Source organism: Leptonychotes weddellii, chromosome 2, assembly GCF_054177405.1.
Source record: "Leptonychotes weddellii isolate Sample4059 chromosome 2, ASM5417740v2, whole genome shotgun sequence".
Taxonomy (NCBI): Eukaryota; Metazoa; Chordata; class Mammalia; order Carnivora; family Phocidae; genus Leptonychotes; species Leptonychotes weddellii.
This window is the reverse complement of record NC_138370.1, coordinates 39020562-39044620: the sequence shown is the minus strand read 5'-3', so window position 1 is coordinate 39044620 and position 24059 is coordinate 39020562. Positions and strand designations below refer to the sequence as shown.

The 24059-nt window shown below is 42.3% G+C and overlaps 1 protein-coding gene across 1 annotated transcript in view; it reads right to left on the bottom strand.

Moving 5' to 3' along the window:
- Positions 1–24059, bottom strand: part of DOCK5 (dedicator of cytokinesis 5) — a 200110-nt gene that overhangs the window by 88572 nt on the left and 87479 nt on the right. The window contains exons 6-13 of the mRNA XM_081812900.1: positions 21679–21827; positions 19032–19167; positions 17524–17681; positions 16247–16328; positions 13810–13939; positions 10636–10708; positions 7029–7171; positions 3951–4076 (exon numbers count right to left, since the gene is read on the bottom strand). Of these exons, the coding sequence (XP_081669026.1) occupies positions 3951–4076; positions 7029–7171; positions 10636–10708; positions 13810–13939; positions 16247–16328; positions 17524–17681; positions 19032–19167; positions 21679–21827 (997 nt within the window). The remainder of the gene's footprint in view (positions 1–3950; positions 4077–7028; positions 7172–10635; positions 10709–13809; positions 13940–16246; positions 16329–17523; positions 17682–19031; positions 19168–21678; positions 21828–24059) is intronic.

Here is a 24059-nt window from a genome sequence, read left to right as displayed (position 1 = left end):
AAGTACACAATGTATTTTATTAGGTTACAGTAGCAGATTTTTTTTAATAATGCCTTGGAGGGTGGTATTTTAACACATCTGAAAATAACAAAAGCTAATGTTTATTGGGTGCTTCCTCCATGCTAGGCACTGTTCAACGTGTCTTACAGGTAATCATTACGTTTATTTAAATCAGCTTAATTGTTTTTACCACTGTCAGAATCATTTCCCCTTGTCATTTTCTTGGTTGTCCAGCACAAAATTTTAAAAATTAATTAGCAAATGAATAGCCCCCACAGTGAAGAAAAAAAGTAAATGTTAGTAAGATGCTTAAACAAAACCTAGAATGAATGAAAGGCATGCCAAGTTCCTGGCCAGGAAGGCTCGGTATTATAAAAAGGACTCCAAAATCTATTCTATATTAAACTGCTTCCCAATGTAAAAAAATAAAACCTTCTAGCACTATAAGAACACAGGGGTGCACAGTTAGAGCACTTTTCATTTTCATCACTCATCTGCTTAGAAAAAAAATTAAGGTCTTGCCCACAGTTGGTTAAGGTGAAGCAAAAGGGACTTATTCATACAACACAGTTTGAAATCTTAATTGACATACGCTTTGTCAATAGAGAAACGAACAATTTGTGTTAAAAAGCCTTATCTGACAAAGCAACTTCACTGGTAATATTTGTCCCACAGTATTAAGAATGTAAGCAAAAATTTATCTATAAGGATATTCATTGTGGTGTTGTTTACAAAAGTGAAAACTTGGAAAATCCTCAATTTCCAACAATAGGCAGCAGTCTGAATACGGTACAATCAGATGAGATAATATTCACTTATTCATTTAAAAAACTGACTGAGCACCTACTCTGTACCAAGCACTGTGCCAGGTGTTTGGGAGACAATGGTGATCCGTGCACCAGCCTCGCTCTCATACAGCCTACGGTCTAGTGGAGGAGAGAAGCATTAGCAGATAATCACAGGACAAAATGCATCATTACAAATGAAGGAAAAGGGTCAGGCTCTGTGAAGGCATAACACTAAGTCCCAACTGTGTCTGGAGGGTGTGAGTAAGAATTAACCAGTTAAAGAGAGAAGAGAGATCCATTCAGGTAGGAATAGTAGCTACTGAAGTCCCAAGGCAGGAAGTAGTTGGATCCATGGCAATGGAGTTCAAAGGAGCAGTCTTGAGGCTACGGACACGAAGTTAGAAGCAACTAACACACAGAGGCAAAGTGAGTGGATGAGATCACACAGGAAGAGAATACAGGCATGAGAAGGAAAAGAGGCTGTTACGGACTGAACTGTTCCCCCTAAAGTCATATGACGAAGCCCTCACCCCTAATACCTCCAAATGCGACTGTATTTGGAGACGGGCTGCTTAAACAGGTGACTAAGGTAAAATGAGGTCATATAGTGGGCACTAATCCAATAAAACTTGGAAAATCCTTACAAGAAGAGAGTAGACCCAGGGGTGACCATGTGAGGATGTAGCAAGAAGACGGCCATCTCCTAGCCAAGAAGGGAGGCTCGGAAGAAACCAGCCCCGCTGACATCTCAGACATCCGGCCTCCAGAAGTGTGAGAAAATAAATGTCTGTTGCTGAAGCTGCCTAGCATGTGGTACTTTATCAGCCCGAGCAAACTAATAGAGGACAGAAGGACCAGACACTGGGGAACTCTTAACATTTAAAGGCAAGGTCGAAGGTGACATGGTGGCAAAGGGGAATGGAGACAAAGAGAAGAGTGCAAGTCCCTGATGATGAGGGAGGACCGGTTCCACAAGGGGTGGTCAACAATGTCACGTGCTGCCGAGGGAAGCCGAGACAATCTTTAGGCTAAAAAATATCCACTGGACTTAGTGACATTACACTCTAGGGGGACTCTAGTGACACCATTCTGGACAGGACAGACGGTGACTGACAGATGCAGAAAGAGAGACAGAGAGTACGTTATGCGATGGCTTCTGAGATTCTGGATGTGCAGATGGGGGCAGACAGCAGGAGCACCTGGGCTAGAGGGGAAAGTCAGGCTGAGGGAAGGGCTTAAGATGTCTGGAGTCTGTTCAAATGGTGATGAGGAGCAACAAGGTAAGGAACTTTGGTCTGAACCTCTTATTTCTCAAACCTGGCTGATCACCAGAATCACTGGGGAGCCCTGGTCTTACAAACTGAATCGGAGTCTCTGGAACACTGTGGGAACCTGTATTTTAATGTTTCTGAGCTGATCCAAAGACCAGCATCTGGGAACCATTGTCTGAGATGACTTTCCAAGCCTATGACAGCTCTGGCAGTCCGGGAGGCAATCCTATTGACTAGAAAGATCGGAAAGAATCTTCTAGCCAGACTGCAAAGAGAAATTTCACTTTGCCCGAAAAAATAAACTTCTCCATTTTATTGTTTCAGATTTCATTCTTCCTGTAGTAATAATACTGCCGTCAGTTATAGGAATATTACCGATGCTTATTTTTTTAAACAAGAAGACAGACACTTTCACAGAATAAAGATGAAGATGGATTGGGCTGAGTGAGTCCAAAAGGGATAACATCAGCAGACGAAGAACCACCTTCTTTCACGAGAAAAGAAAAAGATGGTCTCCATTTTACAGATAGCTCTTCTTCGCATTCATCCTTTTTAATGCCTGCTACATGCAGACGATGTGTGTGGCAACACATTATTACTGCTCCTTAATCTCCAGAAGGAGGAATAAGAGGTTGTGTTACTTTAAAAGAACCCCAATTTTTATGCAGTAGACAACAGCATCGTTTTCTAAAATTTTTCTAGCATGTCAAAGGTTACTTATTTATATATTCTATCTGCCTATCTATAAAATATGTAATATCATCTTTTAATATTTGTAACACATACGCTTCATGTAATACATATATATATCTTATATAAAGTTCCTTGAGATGATTTCCTTTCATTACTATAAAGATTAAGAAATCAAACTGGGGGCACCTGGGTGGCTCAGATGGTTAAGCGTCTGCCTTCGGCTCAGGTCATGATCCCAGGGTGCTGGGATCGAGCCCCGCATTGGGCTCCTGGCTCAGCGGGGAGCCTGCTTCTCCCTCTGCCTCTGCCCCTCCCCCTGCTCATGCTCTCTCTCTCTCTGTGTCTCAAATGAATAAATAAAATCTTAAAAAAAAAAAAAGAAAAAAGAAAGCAAATGGGGGGGCGCCTGGGTGGCTCAGTCGGTTAAGCGGCTGCCTTCAGCTCAGGTCATGATCCCAGGGTCCTGGGATCGAGCCCCACATCGGGCTTCCTGCTCAGCGGAGAGCCTGCTTCTCCCTCTCCCTCTGCCTGCCGCTCTGTCTATTTGTGCTATTTCTTTCTGTCAAATAAATAAATAAGATCTTAAAAAAAAAAAAAAAAAAGCAAATGGGTTAAGTCAGCAAAATCAAGAGAACACATATGCAGATCACCAACATATGGTGCCAAAAAAGACAAAACGAGTAAGAAAACCGTAGAATGTTTACATTCTTGTCACCACATGTATGGGGAGAGCCAAGCACACAGTCGGAGTTCAAGCAAATGGGGCAAAGGTTCTGGCGGACACTGTGCTGAGCAGGGACCTCGCTGGAGCTTCCTGGCCAGCAGCCCCCAGTGCTGGTGATGTCATCCTGAGAAAGGGACATGCGACAAGGCAAATCACTCTTGGGGCACAAAACCTGTGTTACCATTAGCGATCCTTAATGGATAATGTAAGGGAGAATTTCAGAGGGGCTCGTGCAGAGGAGAGAGGAAGAGTGTGACAAGGAAACTCTGAGTTACACGTAGAAGCATCATCTTGGGCTCACGCACTGGGTACTGCAACCCTCCTGGAGTCTCCCACTGTCTCGATACCACAGATGTGAGTCGCTAAAGACCACAGAGGTTCTTGCATTGCCTCAACCATCCCGTTAGAAGTAACTGCTGCATGGAAGGAAGAACTAAAGGATGCATAACAGGTGAACCACGTAAAAGCTTTTACCTGGAAGTATTATTTCAGGAAAGCCCATTTTTCGGGCGATTGCAGTTGATCTATCCACCAGGTGTGAAAAATTCTTCTGAACCTGCGAGAGGTCACCTGGCAAAAGCTTCAAAGATACCCAAAGTCCTTTAAAGAAATAAAGGATGAACTTTTAGTTCTCTTTATGATCTATACCATAAACACACAGGGAAATGCTGAAAAAAAATATGCATTGTATTAACATACAGATACTTTATTATAAAAATGTAAATTCTCCCCCAGTTAACTTATAATTTTCATGACACTCCTGTCAAAATCACAAGACTTCCTTGAGAATTTGACAGGGGTGTGAACAGATGTTTACTTTGGGGGGAAAAAAACACGAGTAAAGACAGCCCCTATCAGATACCAAAATATTGTACAGCTGTAATGAAGTGTTGTATTAGTGGTAGAAAAGATATATAAATCAATGGAAACAATTAGATTAAGTACTATAATATATAGCAATTTAATATATAGTAAAGACACATAACAAATCCTGAAAAAAGAAACAACAATTTCATAAATGTGCTGGAATAATTTTCTTGCTACTTAAAAGAGAATCAAATTTCTCACCTCACGTTTTCATTAAAATAAATTCCTAATATAATAAAGAAATAAAATGAACCTTTTTCCTAAGTTTAGAGACAAATGAAGAAATCACATACAAAAAGAATTTTCTAGGGGCATCTGGGTGGCTCAGTCAGTTAAGCGTCCAACTCTTGATTTTGGCTCAGGTCACGATCCCAGGGTCCTGGGATCAAGTCCCATATGGGGCTCCACACTCAGCAGGGAGTCTGCTTGAGGATTCTCTCCCTCTCCCTCTGCCCCTTCCCACACTTGTGTGCATGTGCATGTGCATGCTCTCTCTAAAATAAATAAATAAATCTTAAAAAAAGAATTATCTATACACAAATGGAAAGTTTTGATATTTATAAAGAAGTGAAAGGCAGGCTACCAATGCTGAAATACCTATAAGAAATTACAAGAAAAACATCAAATAAATGGAACGTGTATAGACAATTCACAAAGAAGTACACGAAGTTGGTAAATATTTGACAAATCAAAAATTGAAAAATACATGTTCTATATAAGACATTGTTATCTTCATAGTAACTGAGAAGGAAAACTTTAGAAAAACTCACAAATGCATAGGAAGGGTAGGTAATTCACCACCAAGTAGTTTTTTAAATTAAAAAAAAATTTTTTTTTAAAGATTTTATTTATTTGACAGAGAGAGACACAGTGAGAGAGGGAATATAAGCAGGGGGAATGGGAGAGGGAGAAGTAGGCTTCTCACAGAGTAGGGAGCCCGATGCGGGGCTGGATCCCAGGACCCTGAGATCATGACCTGAGCCGAAGGCAGACGCTTAATGACTGAGCCACCCAGGCACCCCTCAAGTAGTTTTTTTTTAAAACTGCAAGAAAACTATGGAAGTCTACTTTTCACCTTTCAAATAGGTAAAAAAATTTTTTAAGATTTTTTTTTTTTCAAGAGAGAATGACCACAGGACTAGCAGGGAACGGGCGAGGGGGAGAGAATCCTAAGCAGGCTCCATACCCAACATGGAGCCTGACACCTGGCTGGATCTCACAACCCTGAGATCATGACCTGAGCCAAAATCAACTTAACCAACTGAGCCACCCAGGCGCCCAACAAACAGTTAAAGATTTTTAACTATCAGCTTGCCAACCAGGCACCGTGGTAATCAGCACCCACTGGCAGAAGTCGATGGAAAGCAATCTGGTAATATGTGTTATCTCTGAGTTTGAGCTTGTTCCCATAATCTGCCCTAGGAGTCCTATTTCTGGGAATTTTCTTGGGGAGGCAATCCTAAATATGGAAAAAGCTTCATGTATAAAAGTAGTCACAGCAGTTATTGAAATTTATAATGGTTACAAAATAGAAAACACACTTAAGTGTTTCCCTAGGGGGATGAAATTTTCTTAAATCCAAGCAATGGAATATCATGCAGCCAGCCACCGAAAAATATTTGTAATGAGCATAAAAACATTTGGAAAGTACTTGCTTCATTAAGCAGCAAGAAAGCAAATATTTTTTTTTTCACTTTTGTTTGGGGAAAAAAAAAGAAATTACATATACACAGCAATTTATTTAGTATAAGGACTTTCCACTCTAATAAATCATACCCTAGGCTACGAGTTCTAAAGCAACAGAAATGTATTTCAGATTCTTTAATGATTCCTCACATGTCTTTCCTACCCAGAACAACTGTGAATATATGGAAAATGGAATATGCTGAAAATAATGTGTTTCCTGATTGCCTCCACTTCAGTAGAAGATAGTTACAGGGTGGTTTAAAAAAAAAAAAAAAAGAAAAGTGACCCAATCTTCAAAATTATCCCCAAATCATCACCATCATGGTATTTGAATTTTAAAATTTTAACTAGTTTTTAAAATATTATTTGAATTTAAAATGCAGTTTCAATGAATGGAATTTCCTAGTTAAAATTGTCAACAGAACGATATATGGAAGCACTAAAAACAACTCAAAATGTTTTGCTAGCTAGCACGTTATTTCATATTAATATCTGTTCAGGGGCGCCTGGGTGGCTCAGTTGGTTTAAGCATCTGCCTTTAGCTCAGGTCATGATCCTGCATCCATCAGGCTCCCTGCTCAGTAGGGGGTCTGCTTCTCCCTCCCTCCCCCGGCTTGAGCTCGCGCTCTCTCTCTCTCTCTCTCTCCCTCAAATAAATAAATCAAATCTTAAAAAAAAATTAGTATCTGTTCATTTGTATTACTTTGGTCTCTTTCCTCTTAATTTTACTTAATATAAGGGGAGACAAAACTGAAAAAGGACTCATGGGATAAAAATTTGTTCCACAGAATTTACAAAATACAGCTGTGATCCAATTCAGTGCTGAGTGCAGCCTCCGCACTCTTCAGTGTAAAATGCCTTCAGCAGGAAGCTGAGGTGAGCAATCCCCAGCAGGGTCTGCTCTGCATCAAAGATAGGGAAAAGGGCCAGAGTCCAAGGACCCAGTTCCAATGCTGCCCCGCCAAGCCCCCTCCCAGCTTAGTACGCAGGGCTGTGTACCTTGTCCTTTGTGATTCACTTCCTTCGCTGCTATCACTTTATTCAAGACTGAAGTGAGTGGCTCATTCTCCCCAATCACATGGGATGTTATCAGGGGCGACATGATTAGCTGTCTCTGCCGGATATAGGTTTCCATTGCAATTCTGGGGAAGTCAGAAATGAGAGGTAAGGAAAAAAGAGGAAGTTTCTATAGCACAGCTTCAGACAGCGTGGATTCTATGGGAATAATCTGGAAATCTAAACACTAGACCCACCTCATGAGAGGACTCTCCTTTTCCTTTATTTTTCCATGGGGTGCCTATCTTGGTCATTTCCAAGATGAATTTGGTGTCTAAGATAGACACCCCCGTGGAAAAAGGAAAAAACAAACCTCCTAAGAACAAACAAAACTGATGGCCAAATGTTAACAAAACCAGAGGCAAGGCCTAATGCTCTTTCTGAGGTGGGACAGGCTGACATAATGGAAGTGAAGTGCAGGAGGGATGGGACAGGTGATCTGGCCTCCAGTCCTGGTTCTACCTGACATACGCTCCAGGCCTCAGTATCCTCATCTGCATGCTGGGCCTAGATCAGATGCCTTCAAAGGCCTCCATCTGGCACCAACACTTGACGCACAGACAAGAGCGGCATGCACGCAGTAGCTTCTGGAGGGCGTTCTTAGATTCTCATGTGACGGCAAACTCCATGGCACAGCCACCGGCAAACAAGCTTCACTTTCATGAGCCCACAGGCTGAGATCCAAGACCCAAACACAGCCCCTCCCGACAGCACGAGCACCCTCAGGAACTCCGTATCAGCCTGGTGCAGGTCGGCAGCTCCCTCTCTGCTGTGGTTTTGTTCTCTTGCCCGTGACGCAGGCCAGCTTTCTCTGCAGGCTTCTGATCTCGACCCTGATAGTAGCAGGGAAATGTACTACCATGTCTCGGTCAAACCAAATACCAAATATGGCTGGGATCTGAGTGGCTCTCTTCAAAGGACTCTCGCTTCGATGGACTAGCAGAATCCATCCAGGAGACTCTCCTCATATAATACGCTGTAAAGCTCATTGATGAGGTAAGCTATGAAAGCATTTGCCATAAATCTTAGGAGTTAAAAGCCAGAGACTGTGATTTGCCTCATGAATGCTTTACAGGGGCTGCTGGCTGCACAGTGAATGGCAATCAAATTAGGGCTGGGCTCCTTGGAAACTCAAAGCGCCTATTATTATACAGTGAAGGCAATCTCAGGGCTCACTGTTCAACATGGCTGCTGGGAGCTGGTTCAGAAATTAGGCAGGGGGGCACAAAATCAAAGGAAGAAACCCACCTCAGTAGTGAAACAAACATACAGAGTAACTTTCACATCCATGCATGCTGCTCCTATTATGTATATACACATATAATATGCGTATATACATAATGCACATATAATAGTGATAAATAAAATTATACGTATATATAATAGGAACATCCATGGACGTGAAAGTTCTTTATGTTTATAATATATACATTTTAATATATCTAAATATATATTCATATTTATTCTCTATATATTATTTATTTAATATTTACTCATTAATGCTTAAGATATAGTCATATATTTAATATATTGATACATTTAACTTAATGTAGTAATAAAATATTATAGTTACTATATCTGTTACACTTAATACACTTAACATACTTGAATGGGTATGTATACATTTATATTGGGATCAGCATTCATGAATTTGAGTCACTTCATAATTCAAATTAGCATTAAGCTACATAAAATATTTACCTCACCACATTCTGGTAGGGTCAGTATATAGGTGGTAGGATACTAGATAAGCGCATTTAAAAATTATTAATAGCCTCTGGATGAAGGAAGGAAGTACTACTTAGCAAGAGCTATTTGCACTGTTATATTTAGAAAATGGTCTAAGGTAGTGGGATTTAAACTGAAAGAGAAAGATTTTTAAAATTTAAATAAAATTAGATATAATACATATTTTTTGTACAAAATATAATACAGAGTTAAACAAAAATGAGGCAAAATCACCTTTGGTTACATCAACAGAAGTAATCACTGTTAATTATGGAGTATATTCTCCAAAATATCTAAATTTTGAGGCTTCCAATGCACTGTAACAATTTATATTCTTATAAGTACTGTATATTTCCTCCTACCCAGCCAAACTCTGGGTATTGTATATATTTTTAAAACTCAGTCAAACCAAATGCCAAACCTCCTTGTTTAATTTGCATTGCATTGATTCTCAATGAATTTATAGGCCATTTCTTTCTGTGTATGTGTGCATGCTTGTGTGTGTGTGTATATACACACATATATTATTTTCTGTTCATACCTTTATGAATTTCTATTAATTATATAGTAACAATATTCATCCTTTTTTCATACACATTGCAAAGATTTTACTAAATTTTATTCTGTACCTAAGTTATTTAACATTTTTGTGTGGTTTAACCTGTCAATTTTTCTTTTTCGGTCAGATCTTTGCAGTCTGAGTCAGCAAGGCCTCCCACATACCACTATTCCATAAGACTTCTATTTTCCTGTAGTATTTTAAGATTTTAGTTCTTACACTTACACATTTAATCACCCGGAATTTCCAGGGGCACACGATGTGCGACAAGGCTCTAACTTAGGTTTCGTAAGTGGGTAGCTAATTGTGTCAAACAACTCATTTCCTCATAGCTGCTATTTCTCCACTGATTTGCGCTATGATTGTTTAAAAATCATATATTAATTCCAACATCCTTGGGCTGGTTTCCAGAATTCTCAGCGGTTGTACTGATCCGCTGTGGCAGCTGCAGGCTGGCTGAGACAGTCACCTTCTCTACCTGACACGATCGCCCTGTTAGGACTCCGTTCCAGCATCGTCCGCCGCCTCCCCGAGGCCACCCCCACCCGCGCTCGGGGTAAGGCGAGAATGACTGCTAGAGCCATGATGTTCACACATACGCTTCTTCAGAGCCCTGTGGGTTCACATCTGCTGGCCCACGACTCCCCAGGCGCCCACGCGGGGCTCCAGCTCCTGAAGCTCAGTGGGGAGGCCTTAGCAGAACATTTCAGGGAATCCTCCCGTGTCATCCCAGGCTGGCTTTCCCTCCGCCAGCAGGAGCCCAGGCATCACTGGTTCAAACCTCCTAAACTCCTTCTACTCAAAGCGTGGTCTCCGGTCTGGTGGCAGCAGCTGGTGGCCTGTCAGCCACCAGCCTCCAGACCCACCAGACCACGTTCTGCATTCTGACAAGATCTCCAGAGAACAGGATGCCTTGTCTTCTGCGATACCTGCTCCAGACAAGAGTGCAAATACACTTTGGCCTTCCTGACACCTACAGGGCACCATTCTCTGGCTTCTGGTGCAGACACAGACTTGCCCCTTCTATTCCATCCGTCCTTTCTGCAGAATCAGAAAAGCTAAGCTTACACTCCTCCATGTGATCCCAATATAAAGGACCTTGAACAAAGTCTTCTGTCAGCTTCTATCTCATGGTCTTCCAGCTTACGAGGCTTTCCTTCTGTAACTGAGCAAATGGTTCCTAGCACCTGGTTCTGTGTTAACAGATCATTCAAAGAACTAATCCAGGTCTCAAGTCACCGGGATCAATGCCAAAGTACTTACTGCTGAAAGGGAATAAAATGCTGCTTTTCTTCATCATCCACCTTCCCATGGATGATATCAGTAATATCCATCACTAGGAAAAAGATAAAACTTAATTAAAGAACTTAATTGCTTCGGGCTTCAGTAAGTTACTACGGAAAACTACGGTATCTGCAAACACAGGACACGAGAGAAGACAGATACCACGCGGGGACACGAGGTCTTTGCCAGCGATGACTCCCAGTGCCCAGCCTGCAGAACAATTCATCGGGAGCTCGGGCACGGGTTTGGATTTTTCTCAGATCAATCCGGCAGATCCCCGCTCTTTAAATTTCTCACGACCAAGTGCTAAATTCTTGAGAAATCGGAAACCAGATTGGTTTTGTTTTGTTTTAGCAAGCCTGCATTCAAAGACACAGAGCACACGTATTTTTTGTCAGGAGTGTCAACAGAATGGAGACCTGAGAGAGAAACTCAAGGCTCGAAGGGGTCAACCGTCCCTTGGACTTGACACGGTTGCAGCCAGCTTCCACATACATGGAGGGAAGCCAGGGCTCCAGCAACACGGGACAAAAGATCACATAGCGATTTGCTGCTTTGTGCACAAGAAGAGCAACGAATACAGCACGGTCCTGTGCCTACTGTGTCTATTATTTTACTTATACCGATACTATTATTTGCCCTACTTTACGAGATGAGGAAACACGGGCGCCTGGGTGGCTCAGTCGTTAAGCATCTGCCTTTGGCTCAGGTCATGGTTCCAGGATCCTGGGATCGAGCCCCACATCGGGCTCCCTGCTCCACGGGGAGTCTGCTTCTCCCTCTGACCCCCTTTCACACGCTCTCTCTCATTCAAATAAAATCTTTAAAAAAAAGAGAGAGAGAGATGAGGACACTGAGCACAGGAAAGGTTGGTAACTTGCCCCAGATCAGAAGTTTTACGTGGTGAAGCCAGGGTATGAACCCAACAGCGATTATGGGGCCAAATCACTTAAGCCAACCATGCCCTGCTGCCCAGAGAACTAGTAAGTGGGTCATCCTACAGCTGTTCAGACCAGGGAGGGCCCACAGCCAAGAGGCGAGCCCTGGGTTAATGAATTACAATCTAGCCATAAAACACACACTCACCATCCACTCCCCAGATAACCTGTTTGGAGATTAGAAGAAGTACAGAGATAGGAGACATTTCTTGTAGGAAAAACTGAAGGATAAGGAAGGAAATGCCTTCTCAAAGCGACCCAAACCACAGTGGGTAAGGCTTGGGAAATAATAATGTTGGTGAAAGGGTGCTGCAAAAGCTTGCTGTCAGCCCTTAAAAGGCCCCTGCAAACACTGTTCCAAAAAAAATACTGAAAAATCCGTATCTGGTGCACCCCCTCTTCCAAGGGGCAGTTCATTTGTCGATGCCGTCATGTTGTTACTCTAGATCTCTGCTAATCGATGCTTGGCATCAAAGCTCAGAGGAAATTACTCTTCTCTCCGTACACACACACACCCACCCATCCACCCACCCGGAAACAGAAAAGCAAGCAAAAGCTTCATATTTAAATCTCTTTGGCCCATTTTGAATGGCAGTGACCTTTAAGTATGCCCTAAATTCTTAGTTCAGTGGACTGTCATATAGACGGCTAAATTGTACTAGGGTTCCTTCCCTTTTCTGAGATTTCATTTTATTTGTCTATCAGAAGTAATGCTGTGCCCTCCTCAGAGACTGGCAGACCTTGAGCAGCAAGTGGGAGTGCAAGGTTGGTCAAGGAATGACAATATACATAGTCTCATGCAGAGGAAGCCTCGTTACCCACACAACCCACAAGGTCAGTCTTGCTGACATTTTCTGGCCATTTGTTCCAAGAGAATTATGGCATTTCACTGATAGCTTTCAAAATTCCTTAGTGACTAGAACGTCAATGTATGACCAGGAATGTATTTCCTTAATTTAAGAAACTACAGAAGAGGGCGCATGGGTGGCTCAGTCGTTAAGCGTCTGCCTTCGGCTCAGGTCATGATCCCAGCGTCCTGGGATTGAGCCCCGCTTTGGGCTCCCTGCTCAGCGGGAAGCCTGCTCCTCCCTCTCCCACTCCCCCTGCTTGTGTTCCCTCTCTTGCTGTCTCTCTCTTTGTCAAATAAATAAATAAAATCTTTAAAAAAAAAAAAAGAAACTATAGAAGAAAATGCAGGGCCTCTCAGGAGGCTGTGGGGCTTGATTTAAGCCAGGGACCCTCTTTGAAAGAGGTTACAAACCCAGTGCTGCCTTTGAAGAGTCAATCTCCCAGACAGGCAAACCACTTTCCAGGGAGAATTTTACTGGACTGAAATCAATACGTAGCCTGCAGGCAGGGAGAATGCCAATAGTCACAACAGAGGCTTTACTACAGTCCTACTGTGCACAAGGCGCTGTGCGGGGCACCGAGGGAGAAACAAAGGAGGCAGGGTCTAGGTGAGGACACAGAACCCCCGAGAAAACATACCTGGGAGCCCCAAGCAAACGCTGTGTGTCCGATACTCACGTTGACAACCACATTCATCTTACACTGTCTCTGGGTTTCCCTCCCTCGTATCTTTGTGTGCGTGTGGTGGGGGTAAAATCTGCTTTTTTAACCATTCTTAAATGTACACTTTAGCAGCATTACGTACATTCACAATGTTGAGCAGCCATCAGCACTCTCCCTCTCCAGAACTTTTCCATCTTCCCAAACTGAAACTCTGTTCCCCTTAAACACTAGCTCCCCCCATTTTCCCCTCTCCCAGCCCCTGGCAAGCCCCACTCTGCCTTCTGTCTCGCATAATGAATCTGACCACTCTGGGTACCTCATATAAGTGGGGTCACGCAGTGTTTATCTTTTTGTGACTGGCTTATTTCACTTTATACAACATCCTCAAGGTTCATCCACATTGTGGAATTTCCTTCCTTTCTCAGGCTGATTGATACTCCACTGTATGGATAGACCACATTTTCTTTATCCATTTCTCCATCCATGGACACTTGGGTTGCTTCCACCTTTTGGCTAGTGTAAATAAGGCTGCTCTAGACCGGGTGTACAAGGATCTTGAAACCTTCTGCTTCCGGTTCTTTTGGGTGGACACCCAAAGTGGGATTCCTGGGTCGTAAGTTCGATGTTTAACTGCTGGAGGCCCTGCCATGCTATCCTTTACAGTGACTATACCATTTACATTCGTCCCTGGGTCTTTCTGTACCTGCTACTCCAAACGGTCTTCGGAGCCCACACGTGTGCTTTTTGCCCTCCTTCAGCTCCATGTGGCCCACCCGGACAATCTGGCACACGAGGCTGATGCGGGGCCGGATGAGGTCTGTGCTACTGAGGTCCTAAAGGGACAGAGAGCACGCAAAAAGGAGATGATGCTGCATCACCCTGTCACCTTTGTTTCTCTTTTCACTTGACAACAGAACACCGTTCCGAGCGTATTTCCTAATGCTGGAATAGCAGAATGACTCCCTCCCTCCCCCATACCCAGCCAAGAACTAACCACGGCATCAGAGAAAAATGACTGTATTCCTATAAAGGAAGGAATTTGTTTGATTTCCCAGTTCCTACTTCAAATTGAGAAATCGGATCATTTTCAATCTAAAGTCTCTAATTTATCAATTTAAGCAGGGTATTTAAAAATCAGGACACCTGTCACTGTTGCTTTATATTCTGCCAGGACATGGCTGAGCACCTGATGCATTTCAGTGTCAAATGAAATCAAAGCTCGCATGACGCTGACATTTATTGGGGATCTACACATGCTGGTGATATTTCATTTCATCTTCCAAATAATCCTGTGAGGCAACTCTAATAGAGCTGGTTTCTGTAATTATTCATCTGTTTTATGAGAGGTATTCATTGAGAGTTTCTGGGTGTCTGTTGATTAATAAAAGATGTGTAGATGCAATGTCTCTGTTTTTTTGTGGTTCGTATTCTACACTTGTTTGTATTCTTAAGGATGGGTGATTAAACCCATGAAGGAGCTCACATATCTCATTCTTTTTAAAATCAGAAATAATTTAATTGCATCTCAAATTCCTTTCATGAAATAGCTAAGTCTTCCTTACTGAATCAAGAATTACTTTCTAAATAGTCATTCCAAATCCATCCTCCATAATTTAGTTAACTCAGGTCTCCAAGGTAGGAATACATAGCAATGATAGATAGCATCAACCCTGAATTTCTGTTCTAGGTTTTGTGAGACTTCTGTTAATAACAGACAGACTCCGGGTGACTAGTTACATAAATTGTGGCACACTGATACTGTTTACTAAAGTACAGTCATTTGTAAAAGAAGTTTCTGTAGAATGTTGAGTGATCAAGGAAGTGGTCACCACATTTTATTTAATTGAAAAGGCTAGACATGAAATTTACATCCCAAGAAGATCCTGATCGGTAGGAGGGTGGGGGAAAGGGGATAAAAATGCAGATTTTCTAAAATGCTATTGGCCAGAAGATGGACCAAAAATTCAGTAATTCCTTTTCTAATGTGCTTTTTTCAAGGTACACATTGACTGATAAATGCCTTTTGGTTTTAGGGAAAAATCCACATGTCCATGAACTGAGGAAGGGAGGTTTCAGGAAGAGTTCAAGTTCTTTCTCTTTGTTTACCAGGTGGTAAAGATATAGGTGGGTCAGCGCATGAGCAGTAATCACACCCCGCTTGTCCCAGAAATGGGATGTTAACAGAAGGAATGAATAATACTAAGAAGAAATGAAAGAACGAATGAAAGACTGAAAAGCCTGTACTGGGTCCACTGCTCTGCATCACGTTTTTAGGTGCTTTCCCTTAGACTCTATTTTCCTTGCCGTATGAGTGGTAAGAAATAAGGAGATAAAATATGTGCGTGGGCTTAAGGGAAGAGGGCAGAGAAGGAAGAGAGTGTCTCCTATGGGTCTGATGGAGAGCAGGCGGCGGTGCTCTAGGGCATTTCAAGCACCCATGTCATAAAAAAGTGAGAGAACCCCAAGAAAATTCTAGCCCAAGAGAAAGAGAGTCATCATGCCCCAAGTTATAACCCAATAAATTTCCTTGCTCTTGACCCATATAGAGCAGCACTCCTCCTTCCTTGGAAAAGAGGAGGAGTTCAGGGTAAAGTCCATTAAAATATGAGCAAACAAAAAAGTTGAGATCCCCGTCTTTGCCTAAGCTATAACCTTGGTCTAGAATGCTCTTCTCTTTATCAGCATTGCTCACTCTTTTGTCAACTTCAAGTTCTTGCTCAAATGGCCTCTTCTCACGAAGGTCTGTTCTGACCCACCTATTTAAAACAGCACCCTTTCCCCAGCCCAGAAACCCCCACCCCCCCCAACCAAAGTACTTACAACTTCTAACATTCTATACAACATACTCATTTATTTGATCATTGTTTCTTACTGTCTCCCCGTTTTGGATAAAAGCTCCTTGACCAGGGATGTTTTTTCTGATGTGTTCACTGCTGTATCTCAAGTGCCTAGGATAATGGTTGGCATCTAATAGGTGCTCGATAAATATCTGCTGAATAAACGAGTGATTATTCCTGCTAGGAGGATTATGATGATTTTTCTTTTCAGCTTTCCATTTCTGAGGTTTTTCCATATATTTACCATGCGCATCTGCTAATATCATAAGCACAGAAAATGATTCAACATAAGGTAGGACTTACAGTAAAAACCGCTTGAAGGTTATTAAGCTTCTCGATTTCCTTGGGCATCCCATTACTGCCCCAACGAATTAGGTAATTCTCACTGGTGAAAGAAAAAAGAGAAATTATCCTTAATGAAGAGCTAACTGGCAATGGAGCTGCCCTCGGCATAGACTTCATAGGGTACAAGGCCCCAAAAAGCTCTGTTGAATTTATCAGGCAAGTGCGAATGTCACACCCAAGGGGCGGCTCCCTGGTTTCCCGGCTTTGGAGAAGCGAGCATGTCGAGCATGCCTCACGCAGCCCAGCTCCATGAGGCACACCCAGGGTGGACCCCAGACGAGCACGACTCGGGATGGGCACACACACAGCGGATTCTACCAGATTCCGCCTGGCATCTTTCTTCTACCTCCAATTCTTTGTATAAAAGTTTCAGCTTTGCTGAATCAGGAATATAATTTTAAAATAATCATTGCAAATCCATCCCCTGGAATCTACTCACCACACTCAGATAAAATCTCTATTATAGAAATAAACAATTTGTCAGTAACTACTTTTAACCATCTGCTCAAAAATCAATCTGTTTTCTTAGCTTCTCAGCTAAGCAGTAGCGTGACTGTGGATCAACGAAGCCTATTACCATTCTCTATAGTTTAAAAAAAATTTTTTTTTGACAGACTTTATTTTTTAGAGCAGTTTTAGGTTGACAACAAAGCTGAGTGGAAGGGACAGAGAGTTTCCATATATATCGGGCCTCCTGGCCCCCCACACAGCCTCACCCACTATCAGCATCCCCCAGCACAATGGTACATTTGTTACAAGTGAAGAACCTACACTGTTACCTCATTACCCCCCAGGGTCCATAGCAGAGTCCATAGTTTACCTTAGGGTTCACTCTCGGTGCTTGCATTCTACGGATCTGGACAAATGTAGGATGACACACATCCACCATTACGGAATCATACAGAGTAGTTTCACTGCCCTAAAATCCTCTGTGCTCTGCTGATGCATTCTTCCCTCACCCTGCCCCCAAGTGTCTTTTGAACCCTTTGTCCCTGTCTCCATGTTCTGATGAGTTTTATGTGATTCTAAGACCCAGAGAGTACACAAACTTTCACTGCACTGTTCCCGCAAAGAAAGGCTCAGTAGTCAAAGGATTTTATTTTCTACCGCTTAGAGATCCTACCCTCTTTTCTATCTCCCGCCCTCAAACCAAGCAAAGGGCTCCTCAGGTGGGTGGCAAGTGAAGGCTGGGCATTTCTGCAGGGTCAACAGCAGATGGCCTGGGACTCCACTACCTGATAAAGGTGGACTGGTCCGGGTCATAGAGGGCCATGAACAACTCGGCGTCTTCCCCAATGTTGCAGACAAAGTTCTTGAAGTTCACATAGAGGCCGTAGGTGTGGACGGCACTGAAGACAGACTGGCCCCGCAAGTCCAGGTTCTGAAGAACTGACTGAACGCAGAGGAAAAGACAGAAAAGCCTCTTGGTTTCAGCAAATGGGGAATAATGGCAAAGTCACAGGCCAGCAAATGGGGGACAAATATAATTGCCACTTGAGGGGAGAAGCACCGACTGAGAACAAAGTGTGTGTACGTGGCCAGATGATCAAGTGAGCAAAATACAATCACTATGATTTGGATGATCAAGACTGTCCTGCTCATGAGGCGCCTGGGTGGCTCAGTTGGTTAAGCATCCGACTCCGGATTTCAGCTCAGGTCATGATCTCGGGGTTGTGAGATCGAGCCCCATGTCAGGCTCCCCACTCAGTCTGCTCGAGATTCTCTCTCTCTCTCCCCCTCCCGCCCCCGTGCACATGCTCTCTCTCTCCTCTCTCACTCTCTCAAATAAGTAAATAAATCCTAAAAAAAAAAAAAAAAAAAAAAAAGATTGTCTTGTTCAGGGCCTTGAGCCCAGCAAATTCAGTTAAGTGCTGTCTAAAGATGACAACTCATGGCTTAGTAGCTTCAAGAATTTCTTATCTCTCACAACGGCTCCTGAATGAACCTCGGAGGCACAAAAACCATGATCCATTATCCCTCTTTTTCGAGAACAGTTCTCACTGCAAACAAGAGATTCCACTGGAAAGGCTTCACTCTCAAGTGTGGCTAGCCATTGGATCCAGAAACACAATTAAATATTATCACAACTGTACTAAAGAAACAAACTACAAACTAAATAAACAGAAGCCTTTACTCATTAGAACAAAAAGACTGGAAGGCTATATACCAAAATATCAATACAGCTGGGTCTGTGGATCATACTATGGGGGAATCTTTCTTGTTCTCTTTCTCTGTACTTTTCTAATTTTTATTTAATGTCTAATTGTTACTTTCAAAACCTTTCAAATGCTTTATTTTTAAATACTATTTTATTTAATTTGGAAACTGTATTATATATATCAAATACAGAAGGTCACACAGTACAAAGGCTCCCTCCCACCCAGTTCTCCTTCCTAGAGGCAACGATTAATTATCAATTTCTTGCCTATCTTTTCTGAGTTAGCCTATGCATATGCAGACACAGAGGTATGTACATCCCTTTTTGAAACACAAAGACTGGTGTTTTGCACACACTGTTCTGAATCTTGTTCTTTTTCTATTAACGCATATCTTTGCAATCTTTCCATAGCAGAAGGTATACCGCTGCCTCATTTTTTTGGTTATGTTTTGCTTTTCAGTGAGGCAATGAATGATTTTCTAAACATTTCTACTTCTTGTTGTCAGAGACTCCCTTTCTCTCATTAAAAACAAAGGCAAAAATGGAATCTCAGGGACTCAAATCTGCATATTGGAGGAAGTGTACCTTCTCTTCTTGGATCTTTTCCTCAATCCTTTTTGAGGCCATTTCATGGGCCTTGAAAAGGGCAATGGTGCTGGTTTCATCTGGGTCCAAAATGTTCCCGTTGTCATCTCTCACGACCAGATCTAACCCAAGCATTCTAGAAAGAAAGGAGTGATCAGTGAGTTCTCCTCATTAAGAACATACCCTTTCCTGATGAGTCCCCAGGAAAGAACCCAGAGGATTCATGGTTAGAAAGTTGGGTGCTGGACCAGTCAAGTTAAGAACAGCTCCTTCACTTCTTTCTTTTTCATTTCTGCCTCCTTTCCACATAACTTATGGTAAATAAGTTATGAAAACTTATGGCAATGTTAACCAAACTCATATGATATGCAAAGTAATTTATTCCACAGAACCTCCACAGGAAAGGCAAGACTGGCACCCCTTCTGACCAGATTCCTCTGACCAATGCCTCTTCCCCTGACCTTCTATTGTTTGGCATAAGAACAATGATAGACCAAACATCCAGGGGCTCTGCCTGCTTTCCTTGAAAGTTCAATATTGAGGACAGCCCTTAATTCAAGACTGTCTTCAAGGCGATCAGTAAAGTGGGTCCTAGCTGGTGGAATCTCATAACCTATCTCACAGCATGGGCTCTGCTGTCACTTAGATCAGGATTTGACTCTTGGCTTGAATACATGCTAGCAAGAGGACTCCAGGTAATTTACTTAATTTTGCAAAGCCCTGACTTCCTCATCTGTAAATATTCCCTACCCTTCAGGGTTGCTGCAAGAATTTAATGAGATAACATGTAAAGCACATAACGCAGTATCTAGTATATAGCACACTCTCCGTACATGGCAGGTCTTATTGCAGCAACCGGCATGAGAACACGCCTGGCTGTGTTAAGCTGTAGCTCCAAGTGTTACACAGGAGAAGAGCAATATGGTCTAGGCAAGGCACGATCCCTACCCAGGCTCTTATGCCCAATGTGCACAAAGAAGTAGAAAAAAAGATGTGCTTCGTTCCAGGACGTTGGGGACTGTGGTGGAAACAGGATACTGCTATCTGAATGCCCAGCGTACATTCCAGGAACCAGCAACTTGGGAGCAGCGGTGTCCAAATGGCGAGAAAGCGGAGGGATGATAGTGAAATGTGCCAAGTCTTTGGGAAAAAAGCAAAAATGTCCAATTACCCTCCCCTCCCTGTTTTATAGCATCTCCATCAAGGAGATTACATCTGGCAGGTTCCTTTCCACGGCAGCCAGACCCACAGGCCACCCAGACGCAGGAGCTATGGGTCTTGCTGACGGCTCAGAGACGGAGCACTGACACACTGACGAAGGAGTTTCATTTCTTGAGCTGCTTCTAAAGGCTGGCGTGGGACAGCAGCTGTGTCTGTTTGTGGGACATTAACATCCTGTGCTGAAGATCAGAGTCCTCTAGGCCCATGTTATACTGTGACAAGACTCAAAAATACAGGGCTAGCACAGATGCAAGGAGGGACCTGACTCAGCCCACCACAGCTGTTTGTGAAGAAATGCCCCAGCACGTGACTAGCAATAAACCCCCTGTGGTTATAGTCCTAGGAATGGACAAGTGACAAGGGAGGGAACAGTTCATTCTTAACCCTAGGAGGGTAGCATTAAACATGGAATCATAAGTTTGGGGTTCAAATTTCGACTTCCCCACTTATGATCTCTGTAACTTGGAAATAAATCACTTAAGCTCACTTGGTCTGTTTCTTCAACCACGGAATGGGTTATAATCAAGTAATACATGTGAAGGGTACATAGGAGATTTCGAATAATGGTTGAATCTGAATCTTGTATGCTATATTCACTCCAGCTATTTCTGAATACAGTTGTCAGAGTCTGTAAAATTTAAGTGAGTGGGATAATGAGCTGTATTTTTACAGGTGTCAGAAGTATATTCAAGAGTCCTGAGGCAAAGGCGGGAGGGGAAAAAAATCACATATGCACAACTTGAAGATATTTAGAAAACCAAAGGAAATGTCAAACGGATCATCAACAAAACTGAGGAACCAACCCAGTCTTTTAAAAAAGGAGCTGGTCAGGAGGGATGCATCCCAGGCCACCATTAACTGATGAATTGTCTGATTTCTCACTTTCCAAAGGGCAGTGATGTCTAGAACCTAAGTATCTGCCTGAGCTAATCAGAAGATTAACAAAGTGATTAACTCTTCAGCGGTTACTGGAGATGTAATCAACAGGCTAAAAATATGTTTTACTCTTCTTGTAAATTTGGCTTCCATACACTATACACCATGGTCCCAGTTAGGGAACATGGAGAGAAAGAGAATGAGTCTGATGCTGATTTAAAATCCACTGCTGGAATAAAAACTGAGATCGATGCAGGCCTCAGAAAATGTGCCTTCCAACGAGCTGTCCCTTCCAGTCTTGTCTGGCAACCAAGTCCCATCTTCCCTGATCATCTGTCATCTCCTTGACACAGCGATCCTGCACAAGGTCTGGCTTATGCAAGGGACTGCCAAATTTTTCCAACAAAGTTAAATGTTTCCCAGTGCAAAAAGAGAGCAGTAAGTATCATTCTTTGGCAACTGTAAGATCAAAAGCTGACGGCGAGCCACGTCCTTAGCATGAACGTGCCCATCTCTTTCCAAGTTCTCGCTGAAATCATCCCTGGTTTACCTGTTCCCATGATCAATTTTGGCTGTGACCTTTTTCTTGAGCTCTGCCAGTTCGTCCTTGGGGAGGGTTCCAGACAGGATCTGGGACCGCCACTCGATCAGGCTGTACGTCATCTGCTGCAGCTGGTGGAAGAGTATGGTCTTGTTGTCCTAGGATGGGAAAATGAGGTGGAGGAAAGAACAGAAAATAAAGGTGTGATGGAGGAAGGCGGCATCTTTTGACTTGACCCTTACTTTCTAAGGTGTTACTTAAGCAATTAATTTTGCCATATAGTAAGCGGTGCACTTCAAAGGGATTTTTTTTTTTTTTAAATAGGGATGGCTTTGCTCTAGGCCACTCCCATTCCGTCTTCTATTCCAACTTTAGAATCAGAGAAGCCATTGTAGGATGGATGGTTGTACCTGATTCATCAGTATATCAAACTGTCCATGTTCAACCCATGTCCCTACTCTGTTTTAAACCCTCCAGGGATTTCCTCTGTCCTCTAAACACAGGAAATCACAATTTAAACCCCTTCCTATCTTGGGTCCTGCCCATATTCCCAGCTACATTTTACACCAATCTCTACACTCCTTCCATGCAAAAGCTATGTCCATTTCTCCTGAGTGCTCCAGACCTTCTCAATATTGTACTTCCTCTCCTTAGAACCACTTCTCTCCTCTTTTCCCAAACTTACCCCATTTCACACCTCCTCACATACTACAACCTCCGCTAATTGCTAATTCTTACTTCTTTGGTCTCAATTTAGAAGTCTTTTGCTTGAAACCCTAACTGTGGGCTGCTATCCCTCCCACTGCTCCTGGAATTTACTCCCATCCCGGCACTCAGAATCCAGACCATCCTCGCCCGTCTGACTCTCTTCCTAGACGTAAGGTCCTACAGGACAGGACGAGGAGCTTGCTCATTTTTGTATCCCTAGGAGCTGGTACGGAGTTAGATGTTCTATAAAACGTACTGCATGTGTGAATTATGGATGAAGAAAGAATTATAATTTCAGAGATAAAGGATAATAGAAAATAAAATGGAGAATATTGTTTTAAGGTCCTCATAAAACTGTTAGACCATCCCGGAAGTCGTCAGACCTACAATAATTAAACCATTATTCTGGGCTTCACTGAGAACTTCTATACCTGAACTATATCAAATTAACTTACGACCAACTAATTATACGGACTTCTATCATTTTAAGAGTCAAATATCTGATGTCCAAGCCATTATATGACCTCAGTTTTATCTAAATGATTAATGTACAGATATATATTATATCTATATATAAATATAAACAATGACCTATTATAATAGATCATATCACTAACATATACAACATTGTTTACATAAATAACATATATCTAATCATTTTATACACACAAGATAATTTTAAATTATGAAAAGTGCCAGAAGGAAAATAAATGGGGGCAATATGATCGGGTGTACATGGCGGAAGGAAAACACTTGAGATACAGTCGTCAAGAAAAACCGGTTTGTGTATCACTTTTGAAACATGCTTTTTTAAAAATAAAAACTTACACAATTCCACTCACCCCTTAAATACTACGAGATCACTTCTTTTTTATTTACAGTTGAAAAGTCATGATATATTTATATAACTATATACTTTAAAATTATAGGAAATATTATCTGCTGTAAAAATAATGCAACCCCCCCACACACACACACATACACACCCAAAGAAATTGTGGATGGCTGTAGAGCATGTTCTTTTGAGAAAATCAAGCACCCCCACCCACGAGACCCTGAGCCAAGGACCTGAGTCTCCATCTGTCACACCCCCCTTCCTGTCTTCTTTTCTGAATCCTACACTGCCCAAGCCTGCCTGTGGCAGAATACCTTCTCTGTTCCCAACAATCCCTGGGGCAGATTCCTGCGCAAGTTATCAAGCACAATCAAGATACTGAAAATACCCAAGATACTCTTGAACAAAGAGTAAACGTGGAGCCAAGATCCCTCAGCCCAGAAGTGGGGACAGGGGGAGAGAGCAAAGATTAGCTGAGTGTGATAAAAGCTCTAAAAGAAGGTCAATATTCTGTGAGAACACAAAGGAGAGAGTCGAAGAACTCCCTTGTATTCTCCATTAACACTATTGATCTGAAAAATACAGACCGCCAAAACCTGCTTAAAATTTTGTAACTACCTACATTTTATGTGCTTAGCATTTTCTGAATTGCCTCTTTCTCATCAGCCAGTCTTTCAAAAAGCATAAAAACGGGACTTCAAAAAGTTCCATTTTTTGTTGTTGTTAATAAGCAAGTAAAAAACCCTGTTAGTTTGTTTTTTTTTTCATGTAATTCTGTACAAAATGTTGCCATTCCATTTTCTTTCGACCTGAAAAAGGAAGTGAGAAATTAAGCCCATAAAATTTT